Source organism: Apium graveolens, chromosome 7 (assembly GCF_009905375.1).
Source record: "Apium graveolens cultivar Ventura chromosome 7, ASM990537v1, whole genome shotgun sequence".
Classification (NCBI taxonomy): Eukaryota; Viridiplantae; Streptophyta; class Magnoliopsida; order Apiales; family Apiaceae; genus Apium; species Apium graveolens.
In genome coordinates, this window is record NC_133653.1 from 27,405,195 (window position 1) to 27,427,421 (window position 22,227).

The following is a 22,227-nucleotide window of genomic DNA, read 5'->3' on the forward strand; positions in this document are numbered from 1 at the left end:
CTTCAAGGAACAAATGAACATGAAATTTGATATGAGCAACCTGGGAAAGCTTGCACATTACTTGGGTATAAAAGTCAGCCAAAAGGTGGGACGTATAGAACTTAGACAGATGACATATGCCAAGAAAGTTTTAGAGAAGGCTGGAATGAGAAATTGCAACCCAGTAAAATACCCTATGGACCCTAAACAGAACATTGGCAAGGATGAAGGTGAAGATCCTGTTGACACGACACAGTTCAAAAGCTTGGTTGGGGGGCTGAGATACCTGGTCCACACTAGACCAGATATTGCTTTCTCGGTTGGCATATTGAGTAGGTTCATGGAGAATCCCACCAGTGTTCATCTCAATGCAACTAAACGCATACTGAGGTACATCAGAGGTACATTGGACTATGGTCTTGTATACACAAGAAACAGTGGCAACCATATTTTATCAGGCTATTCGGACAACGATCTAGCTGGCCAAATTGAAGACATGAAAAGTACAGGTGGCATGACATCCTACCTGAATGAGAGTCTTATAACATGGGTTTCTCAGAAGCAAATATGCGTGGCTCTGTCATCGTGTGAAGCTGAATTCATGGCAGCGACTGCACCTGCATGTCAAGGAATTTGGTTACGGAATCTACTTACACAAATTACAGGGGAAAACACAGGTCCAGTTGTGCTTTATATTGATAACAAATCAGCTATCGATCTAGCCAAGAACCCAGTTTTCCACGGTAGAAGTAAGCACATTGATATTCGATACCACTTCATTCGTGAGTGTGTTGAAAGAGGGGAGATAGTTATAAAGCATGTTACTATAGATATGCAGTGTGCTGATGTGCTGACAAAAGCTCTTGCAGTGATTAAGTTCGAGAAGATGCGTGCATTACTTGGGATGAAGAACTTGCATGGACACGTTTAGATTACGGGAGAATTTGTTGGGTTTTAGTCTAAACGTTTGCCTATCTGTCTTACTCGAAGTTATATAGATTATGATTGAGTTGCCAGCTGTTAGTGATACGCTGAGTAGTGGTTGCTTGATTATGGGAATTAGTCGAATAAATCGTAGCAGTAGTAGAGTGGAGTCAGGAGTATGATTGATTTCCTTTCCTAGTTTTAGCCATATTCTTCCGTGTTATTTAGGCATCTTTTATGTAAACTGATTATATATAAGGTTATCAAGTAAATAAGAAAAGTATGGCTTTTAGGCCATCTCTTTTTTTTGTTCAGTGTTTACACAGTTTTTCCAATAGTTTTCAGTTAAAAATTTGTAGAAATTTTACTTTATACCCCGGTTAGCCTCGAAAAATTAGTGATGAATCATTTTAACCTCTGATATTGTATAATTCTAGTTCCGCCACTAGATATACCCCGTATACTTCACGACAATTTGTATGCCTGGGTTCAGAATTTGTAGGAGCTTTGATTTGATTTGCTAAAGAAGCAAACCTAATGGTAAATACATTTATTAGCCAGTGACTTTAAGCCTGATGTTTATTAAGCTGCAGATATATATATATATATTTTTTCTTTTATACATTAGCAAGGCAAAAGCAAAAATAGTACATAGAAACTTGGAAATGATCTGCGCAGTGAACAAGACCATTTTACTTATCGGACTACTCCAGGGTAGGAAACAAAAGAGGGATAAACCCTAAAAGCCCACAAAAACATAAAAAACGACATGACTACCAAACCTTCACCACACTAGCCCAAACCAGCCCCATGCAGAACATCTTGAAACTTATTAGTCCTTGTCATTTTAGCAGAGTGAAAATTATTGAGCTGCACTGCCAGGTTACTGCACACGCCCTTGAAGCCTGTCTCTGGCCACATATAGAAGCTTGATTGCTGCACTAATGCCAATGCGGTCTTTTGGAGTTTCAACTGAACACAATATTCCCACTTCAAATACCGATGCCAGGCAAACCTCCATGGTAACCCAACTGTATGATTGACTCAGAGTAAAGCCATCAGTATCTTTTTGATCTGGTATGATACGCGGGTCAGCAATGTCCAATACTCTTTGTGGAAGTGCTTTCTTCACATAATCGTGAAGATTATTTGCATTGTCCATGAATATGCTGCTACCAGTAGGTCGTCTTCCTGAGAACATTTCAAGTAAGAGAATTCCATAGCTATACACATCTCCCTCAGCAGATACCTCCCCACCCATTCCATACTCTGCACAAAAAAAAATTACATTGACAAGAAAATAATGTTTTACCATGTATTTTTTTCTCTTAGTTTTGGAATGTCGTTTACTTGAAACAACTTTAATCATAACGTAGCAATCGTGTAAATCATGCTGTACAGCACTACTAAAAAATGAAGAAATAGTCAATCATAATAGGTACCTGGTGGAACATATCCCACTGTTCCATGGACAGCAGTGGAACTCATTTGTGCTTGATTCATTTCACCTGTTGTACCAAAGTAGAACCTCGCTAAACCAAAATCACCAACACGAGCCACAAATTCCTCATCCAGAAGAATATTGCTCGGCTTTATGTCACAATGAATTATACTTGTGTGGCTGTGATGATGCAGGTGATCCACTCCCAGTGCAACATCAATGCAAATATTTAGTCTCTGGAGTAGAGTCAAGTTTCTTTCATTCCCTTTATAGGAAGGACTTGGATGTAACCAGCTATCTAAATCCCCATTCGTCATGAACTCAAAAACTAATGCCTTAAAGTCATTGCCTTTAAAATCTGTGGTAGAGCTTGCTGTGATGATCTTGATGAGATTGCGGTGACGAGTATCCCTCAAAACATTACACTCCGCTAAAAAACTTTTGCTGGCCCCCCGCATTTCTACATTTAGTACCTTTACAGCAACGGTCTGATTCACTGTCTGGAGAATTCCTTTGTAAACTGAACCATATCTCCCTTCACCTAGCAAATTGATTAGGGAAAACTTATTTGTAGCTACTAGAAGATCTTGGTATGAAAGCCTGGGGTATTGGTTGTCTTGCAATACCGGGACAAGGCCATTCATCTTCTTGGACCTGCGATATCGATTAAAAATGAAGGCAAGACATGCTAACAAGATAGCAAGGGGAAGAAGAAGTAGAACAAGTATAATTCTCGAGAGAAATTTTTTTTTCTTATGCTTTGAGTTCTGTAAAGGTACAGGACAAGCAGGTAATTGCAATGCTTTAATACCTCCACAAAGCCTTAAATTTCCAACTACGGAAAATGCACTAACGTTTGCAAACAGGCCTTTTTTCGGTACTTCACCTCCAAGCTTGTTGCCAGACAAATTTAGAAACTGAATCATATGAAGCCCTCCAAGAAAACTGGGAATACTCCCGGAGATATTATCGTTTGAAAGATCTAAATATGCTAGGCTCTTTAAATTTTTAAAAGAAGATGGAATGCTACCTTCAAAAAGGTTTCCGTCTATACGTAGCTCCTCCAACATCACAGAATCACCCAGAGAAGCCGGTATATCTCCCGTTAGGTGATTGTTTGAAACATATAAATGGACCAATTGTTTCAGGCTTCCAATGGTTGATGGTAGTGGCCCTGTTAACAAATTGTCGTCCAAATAAAGTATAAAACACTGGGAAGGAAGTCCAACAATTTGCTCGGGGATCACACCAGTGAGACGATTGCGGAAAAGGTCTATGACCTGTAAAGTAGAGATATTAAACAATCCAGTAGGTATGCTTCCTTCGAGCATATTAGTATGCAAACTCAGGAAACTTAGCTGTGTAATGTTGCTAATGGAAGCTGGAATTACTCCTGATATGTTGTTAGTACCCAAATATAGCTGGCCCAACATTGATAGCTCTCCAATTGATTCTGGTATAGTCCCTGTTAAAAAGTTGTGATGCAATGAAAGCGTTGTTAAGCTCACAAGATTCCCAATTTCTTTCGGTATGCTTCCGTATAGGTGGTTGCCAAACATATCTAGCATTTCCATAGTGGTGAGATTTGCAATGGAACTCGGGAGCTTCCCTCTTAAACCAGTCTCATATAAGCTCAATTCATACAAATTGGTACAATTGACCAAAGAATCGAAGAAGTGCAAGTCATTGGGCAGCATATCGTTTCCAAGTTGATTGCTGCCCAGATTTAGCACTTGAAGATTAGATAGGCTTCCCAAATTCATCGGTACAGGTCCAGTAATATTGTTATGTGAGATGTCAAAAACAGCAAGATTTGACGCATTAACAATTGATGATGGAAGTCGACCCACAAATCTGTTCACGCCAGCTATAAAATTTTGTAGCATCGGAAGGGTGAATCCGAAATCTGCTGGAAGGCTTCCTTCCAACTCGTTAAAGTCTACACCAAGCGTATAGAGAGTTGAAATGTTGTACAGTTCCATAGGTATTTTCCCAGCTAGGTTGTTACCCTGTAACACAAGAAAACCAAGAGATGACAGATTCCCTATTGAAGGTGGAATCGATCCAGTAAAATGATTGTTTCCGAGACTAAAGAAGTTAAGTTTGGACCAAGAAGCAAACTGAGTAGGTAGTTTTCCCTTGAGATTGTTGTACTGCATACTGATGTTTCTAATATTTACGCAATGACTCAAATTGGTAGGAAATCCACCTTGAAATGAATTGTGTCCTAGATAAAGATGTTGTAGGTGATACAGTCGGCCAATTTCATTTGGGATTGAACCATGCAAGTCATTTCCACCGAGGTAAATTTCCCGGAGAAATGAGAGGTTTCCAATATGACTAGACAATGTACCCACCAAACGTTGTGATGAGAGATTAAGTACTGTTACCCTCTCCCTTCTGCGGCTGCATATAACTCCAATCCACTGACAGAAGTGCATGGAAGTGTTCCACGAGCTCAACACACCTAGTGGATCAACTGTTATTGAAGCCTTGAAAGAAAGCAGGGCTTGCTGATCTGTTACATTGTTTGAAAATGAATGCACACATGTCGAATTTGCTAATACCAAAATCAGAAGACTGATGAAGGGTAGAGAACTGAAAATCATGGTTCTACAATAAGAAGAAAAAAATGCTGTAGCCTGGAGGGATGAAGGTATCAATTTACATGATAGTGTATTTTATATTTAAAGTAGTACACATAGAGCAAAAGTAAGAGTTTCATAGTGTCATCAGTAGATTTTAGACAAGTACTCCTGTCGAGGAAAGCGACTCTAGTTATAAGTTGGGGCCATGGGAGACTTTATAAGTCAGAGCAAAGTTGAAAATGCCCTAAAAATAGACCACCACGTTTGATGATTGCAATTTGTATATTCTGCAATGCGAGGACTTAATATGATCGACTTAAATAAGATCGTAGAACAGTGGTGTTCCTTTGTTTTTGTTTCAGGCTCATCCTTTATCTTCTTCAGTCAACAGTGGTGCCTTGTCTTATAAGGCAATTGTATGGCTTGGAATCATAGCTGTTTAATTATTCAACACAAAGGTGTGAAATGGAAGTAGAATTGCAGGCAAGCCACAAATACTGACTTTCTATCTCTGTTCTGTACACAGAGGGAATTATATGAATTGAGATATCTTTGATTTTACCAGAGTTTTAAGATATCAGAAAAGATATAAAGGAGATTTAACAATTCGACTGATACCACATTATACTCGCCTTAATGCAAATTAGGCCATATGGTATCTGAAATGTTTTAACCCCGCATTACTTTTACCATCAAAACCAATTTGTGTTTCTTATTGTAAATGATGTCGTGCACCTTACTGATGATGTCATTGATGTCATGCGCCTTACTGATGGTAACTGGCCTAGTTGAGCGCCGCAGTCTCAGTCGTCTCCTTCCTATAAATTGATTAAGAATTTATGTTCCTAGCCGGCCGGACAAAAGTTAGAACCACTTCTACTTCTTCAGATTTACTTGTGGCTTCCAGACAGAGCTGAAAGCATTTAGATTACACAGAATGGCTGTATATTTTAGCTTTACTCAATCATGTTTACCCACATGCACAATGTGAGTTTGGGACCTCTTTCAAATAATTTTAATTTCATCTTTTGCAGTAAATGAACTAAATAAGTCTTTTATTGTTTATATTTGATACTAACAATCAAACCTAATCGTAAATAGCTTTGCATGAATAAGACAAAAGTTTAGTGAGCACCTTAGATCCAGCAGATAATTGCAATAACTAATGCAGAATAATATATCTCTGAATTCTATAATGATATAAAAATTGCAGTAGTATAAATTCGAAAATTGCAGTACAGTAAACATGATTTGCAGAACGAACAGAAAACAGACTTTACTTGTAATACAGAAGTAAAATGAATAATCTATAACTGCAATAAACATTAAAAAACTAGATAGATAGGAAACATATAATTACAGACATTAGTTTCTCTGCACTCTGCGCCCTCAATTTGCAGAAACATACACCATGGTGAAGATAAATTTCTTCCTAGCTCTTCTCAGACTACTCTGCTTTGTCACATTAGCAAAAAAAATATAGAGATTCTTGTCCATAATATTATGTAAAGAGACTTCAACCTTCACCCTAGTTACTGCCCTTGCGTGCACCGCAGAAGTCGGTCTCTTGCCACAGTTAGCTGCTTAACAGCAAGACTAATGTCAATGCGCTCTCTTGGCGTTTCAACTGAACATAAAATTCCCCACCTCATCATAGCTCTGCTGTATGATGGAGTAGCACTCAAGTCACGATATTCTTGATCTCGTACAAATCGTGGGTCAGTAATGTCCAATACTCTTTGTTGGAGTGCCTTCCTCACATAGTCGTGAAGATTATTAGCACTGTCCAGAAATATGCTGCTACTTGTAGGTTGTATTCCAGAGAACATCTCTAATAAAAAGATTCCATAACTGTACACATCACCCTGAGTAGATATCTTCCCACCCATTTCATACTCTGCACAATTTAAGGGTTAAAATTGGCAAAATGAATTGAAGATAAGCATGTATTATAGTACTCATAGTTTAAAAGCACCCTTTCCTCAAATACTAATATAACAACAATGAAAAAATAAGTATCATCAATTACCTGGCGGAATATATCCAACTGTTCCACAGACACCGATTGAACTCATTTGTCCTTGATTGATGCCGCATGTAGTACCAAAGGAGAACCTTGCCAAACCAAAATCACCAAGACAAACAAAAAATTCCTCATCAACAAGAATATTGCTTGGCTTTATATCACAATGAATGATACTTGTGATGATGTAGATAATCCATTCCTACTGCAACATCAATCCAGATTTTTAGTCTTTGCAGTAGAGTCAAGTTTCTTTCATTTCCTTGATAGGAGGAGCATGGATATAACCAGTTGTCCAGACTACCATTCGGCATGAACTCAAAAACCAATGCCTTGAAGTTATTGCCTTTAAAATCAGTGCCAGAGCAATGCTGTAGTAATCTTGATGAGATTGCGGTGACAACATTCCTCAATGTTGCACACTCTGCCAATACGCTTTTGTCGGCACCACATATTTCAACATTTATTATCTTCACAGCAACATTTTGTTCCATTGATTGTAGAACTCCTTTATAAACCGAACCATATCATTCTTCACCTAACAAATTGTCTACGGAAAAGTCATTTGTAGCTAGCAGAAGAACTTGGTATGAAAGTCTAGGCAGGGGGTATAGGTTGTCTTGCAACAGACTGACACGGACATGCATCTCCTTGGACTTTTCATGTTGATTTAAAATTAAAGCAAGACATGCTAACAGGATAGCAAGGGGAAGAAGAGCTACAAGGAGCATTACTTTAAGAGAGATTTTTTTTCTTATTCGTCGAGATATATGCACAAGAAGCTGGCAATTGCAATGCCTGAATACCACCACAAAGCCTCAAGTTTCCATAAATAGAAAAAGCACTAGAGTTGGAAAATAGACCGTGTTTAGGCATTTCACCTCCAAGCTTGTTGTTTGAAAGATCAAGAAACTCAAGAAGAAATATGAACGCATTGAAAGAACTTGGAATAGTCCCAGATAAATTATTACATGAAAGATCTAGACGTCACAGATTCTTCAAAGCTTTAAATGAAGATGGAATTCGACCTGAGAAAAGGTTTCCTGCCATATCTAGCTCCTCCAAAATCAAACAATTGCCCAGAGTAGCAGGTATGTCTCCCTTAAGTCTTAAAGTCTGTTGGACGAAACATCTAGTGCAACCAATTATTTAAGATTTCCAATGTTAGATGGTAGTGGCCCTGTGAATAGATTTACGCTCAAATCAAGGTAAATGTCGTGAGAATAAAGTCCGAATGTATGTTCAGGTATCACACCTCCAAGACCGTTGTTAGTTAGGTTCAGTGTCTCTAAAGTTGATATAGTAAACAATCCAGGAGGCATGCTTGCCTGGAGCTTGTTAAATCCCAAAAAGAGATTAACTAACTGAGTCATGTAGCTAATGGAAGGTTGAATTACTCCCGTGATGGAGTTATCAGCCAAATCTAGTTGTGCTAACTTAGAAAGATCACCAATTGATTTTGGAATGGTCCCTGTTATGAGGTTGTCAACCAAAGCAAGTACCAACATGTTCACAAGTTTTCCAATTTCAAAAGGTATGTCTCCGCGTATGGGGTTTTCAGACAGATCCAATATCTCTTTAGTGGTGGAGAGATTAACAATGGAATTTGGGAACTCGCCTCTCAAATAATTGAAGAAACTCAAGTCATCAGGCTGCTGATTTTCTCCAAGTTTATTGACACCCTGATTTAGTTGTTGAAGATTTGGAAGGCTTCCCAAATTCATTGGTATAGGGCCAGTAATATTGTTATATGAGATGCTAATATTAACGAGATTGGACGCATTAGCTATTGACGGGGGAAGCAGTCCAGTAAATCTGTTTATTGCAGCGCTGAATGTTTGCAGCTTCGGAAGGGTTTAAGCCCATATCTGGCGGAAGTGTTCCTTCCAAGTAATTTTCAGCTATATCAACATAATCAATGGACGAAATTTTATACAGTGGCAGAGGGACCATACCCTGCAAACTGTTTGAGATTCTAACTTTACAAGATGAGAAACTTCCAAAGGTATGTTCCTGTTAGATTGTTACGGCTTAAATGAAGAAAACCAAGAGATCACCTATTAAGGTGGAATAATTCTATATGTAATATTTTACCTGTTTTTTATTCTTATATACTATATATTTATATTGTTTTTATATAAACGGAATCGTATATACATTGTAATTTCTAAATTCATATCTACAGAATTCTATTTTAGCACTAAATGCAAATTTATACATAAATAATAAATATTTTATTAGAAAAATTATGCAATCACAAACTATATAAAAACACAAATTCAGCTAAAAATAAGAAATTTAATATGTAATTACTTAGTAATGTTAATTTAATTTTTTGTTAAATTATCTATCAATCATGTTGCGATTAAAGTTTTGATGTAAAATATTAGTTATGTCTTTTTGAACAACAGATCCATAATAACGTTGAGTTTGTTGTTCTAATAAGATTTGAATTAATGAAAACTACATATAATTTAAAAAGAAATATTGCAATAATCGTACAACTGTATTTATTACATATTTTAATAAAAAATAAAATAATTTTTTATAATCATTATTTAATATTGATATTTTAATATCAATACGTGTTTAGCACGGGTTATCTACTAGTCCATATAAAAGTAGAATTACAATGTATACATGAAGTGAAACCAAAAGTTGGTGAAATTAATACTTATATACCGGTTAAAAAGGATTCCCTTATTAATAAAGGTTATTAATCTGATAATAACATGTCAGAAATTATTTTAATGGTACAAAACCAAAATTTTAAATAAAAAGTTTCTTAGACTTATTTGTATATAAGGAAATAATTGTGTGTGACGGTACAACCTTTTTTTTTACTTTTATATCCCAACATACTCACTACAAGAAATTTGACCATTTACGACGGTTTTTTTGAACTGAAATCGTCGTAATTGAGCCATTTACGACGGAAAAAAATCGTCGTTTTTGGTCGAGTAGTAAGTTCGTTTTTCGTCACAAGATAAAATTGCGTCGCAAGTTAGGAAGAAGGGGCCCACATACTCAATAAAATAATAAATCTACTTACGACGGAAAATATCGTTGTATGTTAGTTACTTACGACGGAAAAATCGTCGGATATTTTCTTGTGGGTCCCACCTTGATAAAATATAACATAAATATACGACGCAAATTTACGTCGTAAATTAGAAACTCACTTTCATTACAATAAATTTAGTCATTTGCGACGAAATTTTACATTGAAAACGTCGCAATTTGGTTCAATTACGACGAATTTTGGTACGGTTAGATCATTGAAAAATTATTATTATTATTTTAAAAAATCATTTGCTAACTAAAGACGGAATCAGTTGCGAGTTACTTTACACCAAAATTTTGACAAAAGTTAAGTTTACCTCCAAAATTTTGACAAAAAAAGTTGAATTTACCGCTTCTATGAATTTTGACGGATTTTGATTTTCGTCGTAAGTTGGGCGATATTAACTTTTTAAATAGGCAACTTATGACGGAATGTTTCAATCGTCGTAATTTTGGAATAACATTATAGAATTTTCCCTTTTTTGAAAATGTTTGACACCAAATTTTATTAATAAAATATTATTATTTTGATGACTTTATTTTCCGTCGTAAAAATTACGACCGTTGGTTATATTCTGTCTTAAAAATTAAAATGACGCACCCAATTATTTCGTCACAAATTTTTGGTCGCAAATGATTTTGTAGTATTTGCAAGTATAAGAAAATTTAGTAACCGCTCTACTCTCTCTATTCTTTTCTTCTTTTCTTCTTTCCTTCAACTAAAATATCCGGGAACAGTTAATCAAAAGAATTAAAAAAAATTGGAAAACAGATGATTGCAAGTTTTAAGGTACATATATTTGGAAATTTCTTTTGAACTGCCAATTTCGAAGTATATTTTCATATCTCTGCGAAGTAGTGTATGTAATCAAGAGACCGAGAGCAAAGGAAAAAAGGAGAAAAAAAATGTAGGAGTGTTTAGATAGTGATAAGCCTTCCATTACATCTCACTAATCCTATACGAGCCCCCATAATTGCTTCAAAAGACATGTCAATCTTTATACCCCAGAGGCTAATTCCTAGTTACAATTAACATGGAGTGATAATTCCATAGTTTTAAATAAGGTTTCGATTTAGAGATATATTAAATGTGACTTTAATATTGGTGTTCGTGTGGAATCTTGGGATGAAGGCCAAAAGTTCTAAGCAAAAGATCAGTTGGGAAGAGTTTAGGAAAGTATGCTTCCTGCACTGGTTTGATCAGGCTTTCAGCCTCTAGTACTAGCTAGAAATTTTTTAATTATCACACAATTATTAAATCAGACTAGTGATTCCTGCTAAAACAATACCTGCCAGCTGCCACCCGTATCTATATCATACTTGAGAGAAACTACTTGATGACGAATGTTAGTAAATATTTCTTGTAAGATCTGCTTGATGAATAATGATCTCTAGGGTTTGAATGGATTGTATCAGATATTGTGCAAAGCCTGTGTATCTGTGTGCATGTGACCTTAATTATATCCTTATTCTGATACATACTATGAATTCGCATAATATTCATTATAGCATATAACACAATTTAACAACTGCATATAATTATGATTTTTGTACTGAGGTAGATAAAACAACTTTTACTGGAGGAACAGTTAATTGCTCAACTAGTTAAGTTGGATGGATTTTTATACAATTTTCTTCAATTGAACAAAAACATGCAGATGTACAACACACAACCACCGCTGAATCTGAAATTGCAGATACTCGGAGTAACAAGATAATTTACTACTTAAAAATGTAGTTAAAGAGTTACAGTAAAAAAGGATCATACCCTTACAAGAAATTCGCAATCATACAATGTTCGATACATAACGGTTTTAAAAAAACAAACTAAATTCACAGTTATGCAACGGGCGATACACAACTGTTTAAAAAAAAATTGGCGTCCTAAAAAACATGTAACGGTGAATTGATTTAAAAAAAACTGTTATATGAACTAAGAATATACAACCGTTATCCATTTTTTCATACTGTTGTGTATATGATATACTCTTATCGAGTCGGAAAATATATATTTTTTTAAAAAAACTAAGTATTGATAAACTGATGTGTTAAGTAGCTTCTAATAACGATTTAAGTTACTGTTGTGTGAGTTCAACCATACATCGCGTAGATAGACAACGGAAAATTTGGATTTCGGAATTATTGTATGAACATGTTTTTCCTGCAGTAATGCATGCATATATGTAGTTGCAACTTACAACGATAAAAATTAGAAATTGTAATAAAGAAAGTTAGATTCAAGCTCCACAAAATGAACCTTAAACCGGAGCTTTTACATATGTAGTTTTTCATCTATGGCAAATTTTTTCATTGACAAAAAAAGAGGCGCACAGGGTCAGCACCTTGTCCAACATTTAGTTCCAAACTTAAAAATTTTGAATATTTTTGTCAATAAGACAAACAGATAGTAAATTAACGTCTACTTTGTCTTTAAACTCGTGAAATGGAAGTTGGTTTAGAAGATTCACATCTTGTGAATTACATATCTTAAAAACGGGAACAAAATTACAGTTATGGTATAAGAACGAAAGGGAATTTCCTACCCTTCTTTAATTTTGTCAAGGAGCGCTGGGATTTCTTGGTTGGTAAGACTAATTAAAAGCATCCGAATTAATTTTTTACTAAACTAGAACAACAACGTAATTTGTCTCACCTACACAAAATATCTCTAATTGTTAATTTGACCTTAACACAAACCCTATTAAATGAACATCTTCTTTAACCTATGGCCTATGAGTAATGTCCATATATATAATCATTACTTTATTTACGTGTGTCGGCTGCAACACAATTTACTTGGGACACTGCATGTACCCCCTCTAAACTACCTACTAATTATATTATATTGTTGATCGCCCTAAAATGAATATTCTAAAGTAAAAACTGCAAAAAGCTTTCAAGAAAATGAAATTGTTAAATTTTTGATCAATTATATACAGAAAAAGATATCAACTATTAGAAAATACAATGTATGTAATTAAATAATTGAATTTATTAATAAAAAAACCTCAAATATAATATATTTAGCATTTACATAAGTAATGTAGAAATAGAATAGGTTATTCATTTTTATTTAATATTAGATAAGATATATAAACAGTCTATACTCTTTATTAATAAGCGAAACAATGTATAATTTGGTACTAAAAGTACCAAAATACCAAATATTATCTGACATAACTTAACTTCTATTCTCTATCAACTTTGTTTTTAACCCAACTCGACTTCTATTTATTGTAAAATAACTTATATTTATATTTAATTTTAGAAAAACTATAAACTACTAACACGAATTAACTTATATTATCTGTATACTTTATTTATTAATAAATTATATTAAAAATTTATTAATTTACGTTAAATTAAATAAAATAACTATAAACTACTAACATGAATTGACTTATATTATCTGTAAACTTTATTTATTAATAAATTATATTAAAAATTTATTAAATTACGTTAAATTAAGTAAAATAACATATATTTACTTTTATTTTGAAAAACTACTAATTACAAAATAAACTATTAACACGAATTGACTTTTATTCTCTGTAAACTTTATTTTCTGCAGTATTATTTTAAAAATAATTAAGTAATAACAAATGATTTTAGTAACATTTATTAACTTATAAACTGAAAATTATTGATTTAACGATCGTATTTTTTACTGTCCATCACAACGTGTATATACTTTAAATTAAAAAAAAACATATGTTAACAGTAACAAATTTATGGCCTGTATTTAGATTATATTTAATATTATTAAATTAAGTTTAATAACATCTATTTACTTTTAATTTGTAAATTATTTTTTATCGATAATTAAGCAGTATTAAATAAAATATATTGAAAAGACTAATTATAAGGTAATTATCAAATTATATTAATTAATATTAAATTGTTTAAAGAATAGATATTTGGTTCATAAGATAGAAATACAATTCGTTTCACAAAAATAAAATTAATATGTTAGCTTTTTTTATATCAAGTAAAACAATGCAAAACTAGAATTATAGTGGAAAATTTCATAACTGATTCGATTCTTTTTAAGTACATAACTATTTTTTGCAAGTACCAATTTAATATTTGTTATTATTATATTAATTTTAATTCATGTTTCGCACGGATTATGAATAATTTCCTACAAATATTAATTCGATATTTTTTAGATTCGGTCCCATGTTTCGCACGGGTTATCAACTATCTATACTAATAAGTGAAACCATGTTTAGGTCCCAAATCTTGGTACTCACTAAAAAATTATACAACTATTTTTAAAATTTTATGTAATAAAATCTCAACCGACAAAAATTAACTTTTACTCTCTGTAAATCTTATTTTAGAATTATAAGGTGCATACATAACTAGAAGTATAAGGTGAAATTTTAGAATTACACTTAACTTTGATTTTTTAACCGCATATTTTAAAAGAATTTTATATATTATATTTAAATCTATATTTTGCACGGATTATGAGTTTCAGTTTTATGCAAATAATAATGCAATACTATTATTTTTAATTTCGGGTCCGTGCTTCACACAGGTTACCAACTAGTATTATAAATATGGTATATTTGTAAAACTTATTTACTTATTTATTTTGTTTACTTTTTTCCCGTGTTATGTATCTTAATAGGAACACATGATACTTATTATATTGTGGTTTTTGATGCTCGTGTTTTAAATTTTAGCAACCCAAAACTAAATGTTTGGTCCCGTTTACATGTCCTATATCAAAATTGACAGTTCTAATTTAAACCCATACCGTCAAATCATTTTTGAGCTGTATATTAAATACGTTTTTGTTGGGGGCACCCAACAAGTAATACCTCAGCATGTTCACCTCCAAAATGATTCAAGGATGAATAATATATGATGGTCCCTTTAAAGTTGAATTTGGTTGTGAAAACTTAGTCCTACATTGAAATAGTGAAAATTTGAGACCTATATATAAATGTAAAATGAGTTTTCATCGTGACATTATTGAATTTCTGACGGGAATCCGAGGTTTTAAAGCCTTCAAGCTTTTAAACGTTCGCTATGTGCATACACAAAATGTAGTATAAAATTTTGTAGACTAGTTTCTCTAAAGCTATATATATTTGCTATATAGTTTTTAGGGTTTTAATCTCATGTGAAATGCTCTTTAAATCTAATCCCTCTCTATTTTTGTCGGTGATAGTTTTTTTCTTACTTGTTAAACTCATAGAAGGTGCTATTATTCGTGATGTTATCTCTTTATTATTTTATTCCGGAAGTTATCGATTCACACATGGTAGGAGACATAATAACTTTAAAGAGATAATTTCTTTATCTAGACTTAAGAGTTTACTCTCTGTTTATATTATTTTCTTTTTCGCTTTTCGTTCATCACGAGTTATACATGCACTTCGCACTATTTTATTTGTATGTTTTAATCACAAATTATTTCACATATTTTACTTCAAATTGTGTATCGATCTTATCCAATATCATATATAGATTTTCTACATCTGGATTGTTTAGAAACTTGTCCAAATTTGCAAGGATCACATGTTTTTCTCTAATTATTACATAATGATCAATCATTATAAATACGTATAACATATGCTGATAGAAACATCAAATATGGATATTTGTCTTCAGTAGCAAGATTAGGGCTTGATGTATATTTGCTTTGACTTTTAATTTGCACGTAATTTATTAGTTTAAATCATTTGGTTATGGTTTGTTAATGGTTGGTTTCAGTCATTAGTCAAATAGTTAAAAGAAATATCTAAATAAGTTGAGGTTAAGAGCATCTCCAACAAGATACATCTGTTAGCTAAAAAGTTTAGGTGACACATATTAGCTAAAAAACTCCAAAACTGTTAGCAATATTTTTACATATCCTCTACCCCGTGTTCTATATTTGCTATATTTGCTGATCATGTATTCATTAGCTAAAAATATCCACCTCAATTTTTGCCTAATTTAAACCTATACGTGACTACACATTGATACATATGTAAATTTATATTATTTAAAACATATGCTTTATATAAAGCTATTATTTTATATTTAATATTTGTAACTTTATTACTTATTTTAATGTACAATACAGATTTATAAAAATATAATACAATATAATACAATTATAAATTTTATAATAGATATATAAGTAATGTTTATTAATTGTGTTTGGCTATATATAGATATATTAAAATTAGAGAAATTATAAAAAATATTATTTTTTTTCTAAGTTTTTTTTTGCAATTTTACGATTTTTTGTAAAAAATCAAAAATATAATTTGCAACCAAAAGCAAACACATATGCAACTTTTCTAAAAAAATACTGAATTTTTTCGGTTGCGATTTAGGTTGCATCAGGTTGCATTTGAGTTTGTATCTGGTTTCAAAGTCGTATTTCTATAAAACAAAATTGAAAAATTGTATTTTTGTAAATTAAAATTAAAAAAAATCCATTTTTGCAAAAAAAATAATCAAAATAGTATATTTTTGAAAAAAAACTGTTAAAATTAATATTTTATTAAATATTTTTTTCACTTATATTTATTTAAATATAAACTAAATTTATTTTTAACATCTTAAAATAATAATAAAATAATATTAAGAAATATAACTAACCAATATAGCTAATACCGTTAGAGCACAATCGCTTACAGATTCAACAAAATTTTAGATGATAAATATTTAGCTAATCATTTTACCTATTATCTTTAGAGTTGCCCTAAGCTAAACAATATGATTTATACTAACAATGTTTCCCTAAATGACCGGCTACCGTAGCTAGGCTGTCCAAAAATGAGATACAAAACCTACCCTGAATTTTAATTAAAATATATTATATATATAATACAACAACGGGAAGCCATTTTCATTGTTACTGTTCAGGTTGTTAAAATCAGGTCCGCTTGTCTAGGACTTGATCTTGGGACTAGTCCATAACGATCAAAGTCGAATCGTGAGCCTATTAGTGAAGCAAATTCAATGAAGCAACAACTAGGAGTTTGTTGAGCAAATTAATTAATATGACGATTATTCCCCGATATAATATCTATATAATATTTATTTTACATTTATTCTCACAATTAATATTTGTTAGTTGACTAGTAATACTTATATAATCCTTATTGCTCATAATTAATATATATTAATTGACACATAATTCATATTATTCATCATTATCATTATATACTTTATATAAATGTAAATGTAATATTTATTTAACGAAATCATTATTTGTTAAAATCTATTAGTTTTGCATTATTAGTACACATAGATACATATTTATACATACATATATACATGCATACACACACACCACTACAAAAAAAGGGCTAAATACAACCGATTTAAAATCAGTTGTATTTAGCTAAATTCAACCGTTTTCGGTTGTATTTAGCTAAATACGACCGGTTTTTGGACCGGTTGTATTCGCTTAAGTCATATTTAGTAAAACGATCGTATTTAGTACTAAATACGACCGACTAAATACAACTGGCTAAATACAACCACTTAAATACGACAGGCTAAATACAACCGCATCCGGTCAAACATACGTAGTAGCTGCCAAACATGAACTGTAGTAGCTTCACTGAACTTTTCCGGCCAAATTAAAACTTCAATTAAATACACACATGTATTGAAATTTATAAGATGACAGTATACGATGCTTCATTGGTTAACAATGAGCTATAAAAAAACATCAATCTTCGGGATGAAGCTTAGAGTAGTGATCGGAATATTCGTCGGAGCAATTATAGTTTTAATTCTATTCTTACTATCATTATGCATAACTTCACGCCGACGGCGTAAAATGCCGGCCGAAAAGCTGGAAAAGCCGGTGGAATCGAAGGAGATTGTGCACGAGGATCATCATCATCAGGGTCAATTAGTGTTGGAGATCCAGATCACTTTAGAAAAACAGGAGCATAAAGTGACGATGTTTTCAGATCGACAGTCGAGTGGAGAGAGTAGAGCGACGAATGGTAATGATACGACGACGTATGGAGGGAGTGGATCGTATGTTGGGTGTGTTTAAAGAGCAAGGATTGATCTTGGCTGTGCTTTTAGGATTTTATCGGAAAATAGGGGGGAGAAACATGGAGGAGGTGTTAGGGGGAATACACACAAATATTCAAGAAAACAAACAATGCAAAATACACACACACAATATATGACGCGGAAAAATTCACGTCCCAACTTGTATTATTAATCCAAACAATTATCAATAATACAATCAATCTCTCCAAACGGTATTCACTCAAGCGATACTTAAGTCAAACAATACTCAAGCATACATCAAAACAATAACATACCTATGTATATATAGCCATCACAAACTTAGCCAACAAGACATACCTAATCTGATTACAATAATAATTATCTACCCATACAATTATTGCCCATTCCCATTATAATAATAATTGTCAACACATACAATTATTACCCAACTCAATTATGATAATAATTATCTACCCATACAATTATTACCCAATCCAATTATATTTTCTATCACCAAGGACATACTACCTATTGGGTTTAACCCCAACAATCCTCCCCTTCAACCCAATATGGGTTCATGCACAACCGAATTAACGGTCACCATCAAGCCATCGACGTCGATCCTCCAATACCTCCCCTCGAACAATAACTCCTCCTTCTAGTATAAAAAGATTTCTCTTATCTTTTCGACCTTTTTAATATCTCTAAATCTCCTTTAGTGACTTTCAACATACTGTTCTTCATCATAACAATATATCCCACATCTACTAATTTACCCAATGAAATTAGATTTTGATTTAACTCCGGTATGTATCTTACTTGAGTTAACTTCTGAACACGACCATTGTGACATTTCATTGTTACCTCACCAATGCCAGCAACCTTTACCGTTTTACCGTTTGGTAAAGTTACCATCTTTCCATCACACTTTTTGTAGGACGAGAACCACCCCCTCCTACCATATGTGATGAGAACATCTCGAGTCGAGCACCCATTCTTATTTTGATCCCTTCCCTTCTTGAACCAAAAGAACATCTTCATCAGCTTCTACAAGTGAAACACTACTCCCTCCTCGATTTTTCTTCAACTCTCTCAAGTCTTCTCTTGCCGTTGCACACATAAATTGTATATGACCCAATTCTTCACAATAAAAACACCTGATATTAGGGTTACGTTTCTTAACATACTTCTTTTCTGTGTCACGCGCACGTACCTCGAATGCACTTCCATCAGACGTGTCACTTGATTCTTGTTTCATCAATATTTCGGCCTCCAAAGAACAACAATAGTCTCATCCAAATCTAACTTCATTTTCCCAACCAATAAAGAAGTCATCACAATATTATTCTTCTTCGCTAGAGACACTAGTAGTAGAACGGCTTTTTTCTCATCCTTCAATTTTTCATCCAAATTATTCAGCTGGTTGATTAAGCCATTAAAACGATTCAGATGATCTCTTAAATCTCCTTCTTATTCCATCTTGAGCCCGAACAAATCTTTCTTGATAAACAGCTTGTTGGCCAAAGACTTTGAGTGATAAGTCTTCGTTAACTTCTCCCACAAATTCTTGGGATTGCCCTCTTCAAGAACATCATACTTGATTTCCGGTGCAAGGGCCAACCGAATCGTTGATGTTGCACGTAACTTCGTGTCTCCCTACTTTGTATCATCAACTTCAGTAGGCTTCTTTATTCTGAGAGTCACATATAACCCTCCTTGAATTAACAGATCTTTCATCATGCTTTGTCACAAGGTAAATTATTTCTTCCACTAAACAATTAAATCTCAAAGCACATACTACCTATTGGGTTTAACCCCAACAAGAGGTGGGGAGAAACAGGGAGGAGGGGGTGGGGCGAGGGGCGGGGTTTATAATGTTTTGTTTTATAGTTTTTTATTATTTTGACTAGTAATCCAAATTTGACCGTTGGATTAAGTTTTATTGTTAAATATGGTACGTTGGATCCTATTCACACGGATCACTGACATGACATTAAATTTAACTGCATTCAGTTAAATTTAGGAGTGTCATTTATATATTTATGTTATGATAATTAAAATTTCTTATGGGGGGATTTAAGAAATTATACCTTATTTATTAAAATAATTTGTTAGGTCACACACACTGTAGAAGGGGGTTGAATACAGTGTATACTACAATCAAATCGAATTAAGAACACAAGTATGAAACACAGAATAATCTTATTAATAAAATAGTATTACAATGGAACCGTTCTCTCTCAGTGATGAACAAATATCACGAGAGCTACTAGGGTTACAATAAATAATATTCTCGAATAAGATAACACGTATAGTGTAAATCCTGTGATGTGTCTATATAGACACACAGTTACAAGATAGTCTTCTAATTGATATCGAATATAAGTTTGCATCCTAAAATATATCAATTAGTTATCTTTTCCTCCAAGTCTTCTATTCTTCATAGAATTCTTCTTCATGCATATCTCTTCTTATTTTAGTCTTGATCTTCTTTCCTTTCAATCAGCCGCCTTCCTTATCTGAAAGTCTTCTTAAGTCCTGATATTATCTCCTGATAAATATCTTCTGATATCTTAAGTTCTGATAGCTTAAGTTCTGATATCTTAAGTTCTGACTTCAGTATAAGTACTGATTTTCAGTTAAGTCCTGATTTGTTCTGTTAATCAAGATCTGAAAACTAAACATAAATCATTATTAGACATGACATCACAAATATATCTAACAATCTCCCCTAACTTGTAAATTAGCATAATATACAAGTTCAATAGATATTTGATGATGTCAAAAACATTAAGTACAAATGCATATAAGAATTTGACTAGATAACTACAACTCACAGTCCTGGTAGCTTTTACCATCCTTAAAGTCTGATATCAGCTTTAGCCTGTATATCCTTCAGAATTTAACAGTTGTAGTCCTTGACTTGGCTTCAGTGTGTGATCTCTTTAATGTCAGGAGTTGTCCTGAGATAGTTCTTCAAAAGAGTTCTCTCAACATATTCAAGTTCATTTATTATTCTCCTTTTAACATCTTTAAGTTCAGCTGTATATTCTTCTGTCCGAAAGATAGCAGCCCTGAGATCATTAATCTTTGCTTTCCTTATTTCCTGATCCAATCTGATCAGATAAGCTTTGTCAGACTCCAGATTAAATTCCAGTCCCTTAATACCCAAAAATGTAGTGATTCTGGAAGTATTAGGCTTCATCTCAACTAATTCACCATTGTGAGCTCTGTACTTAGGATAATATGGCTTGTCAGACTTTACAGAGTAAAGTTTCTTTTGCCTTTGAATATTATATTTTAAGTAACTAGCAGCACCATCTGTTGATCTGTTCTTCACTTGAAGTAAAAATAGCACATGTTGTAATTCTTCAAAGTACTTCAAACGAATAGCATCCTTTCTTATCTGGAATACTCTCCTATCTATCATGAAATATAGCATGATATCTTCTTTTAACACAGAGTGGTAGACCACTTGTACAGAATCCAATTGATTTAGTCTTTCTGGAGTTGTCCCTACTCCTGGTTCAGAAAGAGATGTAGGATCTAAGGTAGAATTATTTACTCTTCTCTCATCAGGATTACCCATTCCTATTTTATCTATAGCTTCCTTTCCTTGAAGAAATCTACCCTTAAAAACATTTGTTGAAGTCTTCATTGGTTGAGCAGATTGTTGAGCTTTAGTAAACCCAGGTAGTAGAATTTTTGAAGGTTTAACATGAGCAATGTCAGAGGTTTCCTTTCCTTTATCTTCTGATATCAAGACAACTTGAGCTCTGTCAGAGGTTGCTTGCTTCATTGTAATATCAGAATTTACAAAGTCCTGATCTTGAACAACATGAGCTCTGTCAGAGGTTGTTTGAATATTCTTCTTCTTCTTCAAAATCAGACTAGTATCTTCATCAGAATTTACTTGTTCATCCATCGTTGGTAGATAGATTTTTACAGAATCATCAACTTTAGCTTTGCCCTTGAACCTTGGATCTACCTCTATTTGTGATTTGGCTTTGGATTCAAATTTGGTTGCCTCAGAGTTTGTCTTCTCTTTAATCACAATGCCCTTAGGCTTTGGAGGTTTCTTTGCAGTAATAGAAGCTTTAGACTTGGATTTGACATTTTCTGCTTTAAGTCTGACTTCTTCTTCCTTCATACTTTCAAAGTCCATTCCTGGATTATCTTTGAGAAATAGTCTTTTTGAAATTTCTTCATCCAACTTCTGTAAC

At 33.2% G+C, this 22,227-nt stretch overlaps 2 protein-coding genes across 2 annotated transcripts; both read right to left on the reverse strand.

Annotated features, from left to right (window-relative positions):
* Positions 1-1,700: 1,700 nt before the first annotated feature.
* Positions 1,701-5,946, reverse strand: LOC141670660 (uncharacterized). The gene is made up of 2 exons (XM_074476608.1): positions 2,346-5,946; positions 1,701-2,172 (listed from the first exon to the last, which is right to left on the reverse strand). The coding sequence occupies exons 1-2, from the start codon at positions 4,951-4,953 to the stop codon at positions 1,787-1,789; spliced, it is 2,994 nt and encodes a 997-aa protein (XP_074332709.1). The 5' UTR covers positions 4,954-5,946; the 3' UTR covers positions 1,701-1,786.
* Positions 5,947-6,464: 518 nt separating this feature from the next.
* On the reverse strand, positions 6,465-7,449 carry LOC141673445 (putative LRR receptor-like serine/threonine-protein kinase At3g47570). Its single transcript, XM_074480196.1, has 3 exons — positions 7,133-7,449; positions 6,962-7,047; positions 6,465-6,829 (listed from the first exon to the last, which is right to left on the reverse strand). The coding sequence occupies exons 1-3, from the start codon at positions 7,447-7,449 to the stop codon at positions 6,465-6,467; spliced, it is 768 nt and encodes a 255-aa protein (XP_074336297.1).
* Positions 7,450-22,227: the final 14,778 nt, after the last annotated feature.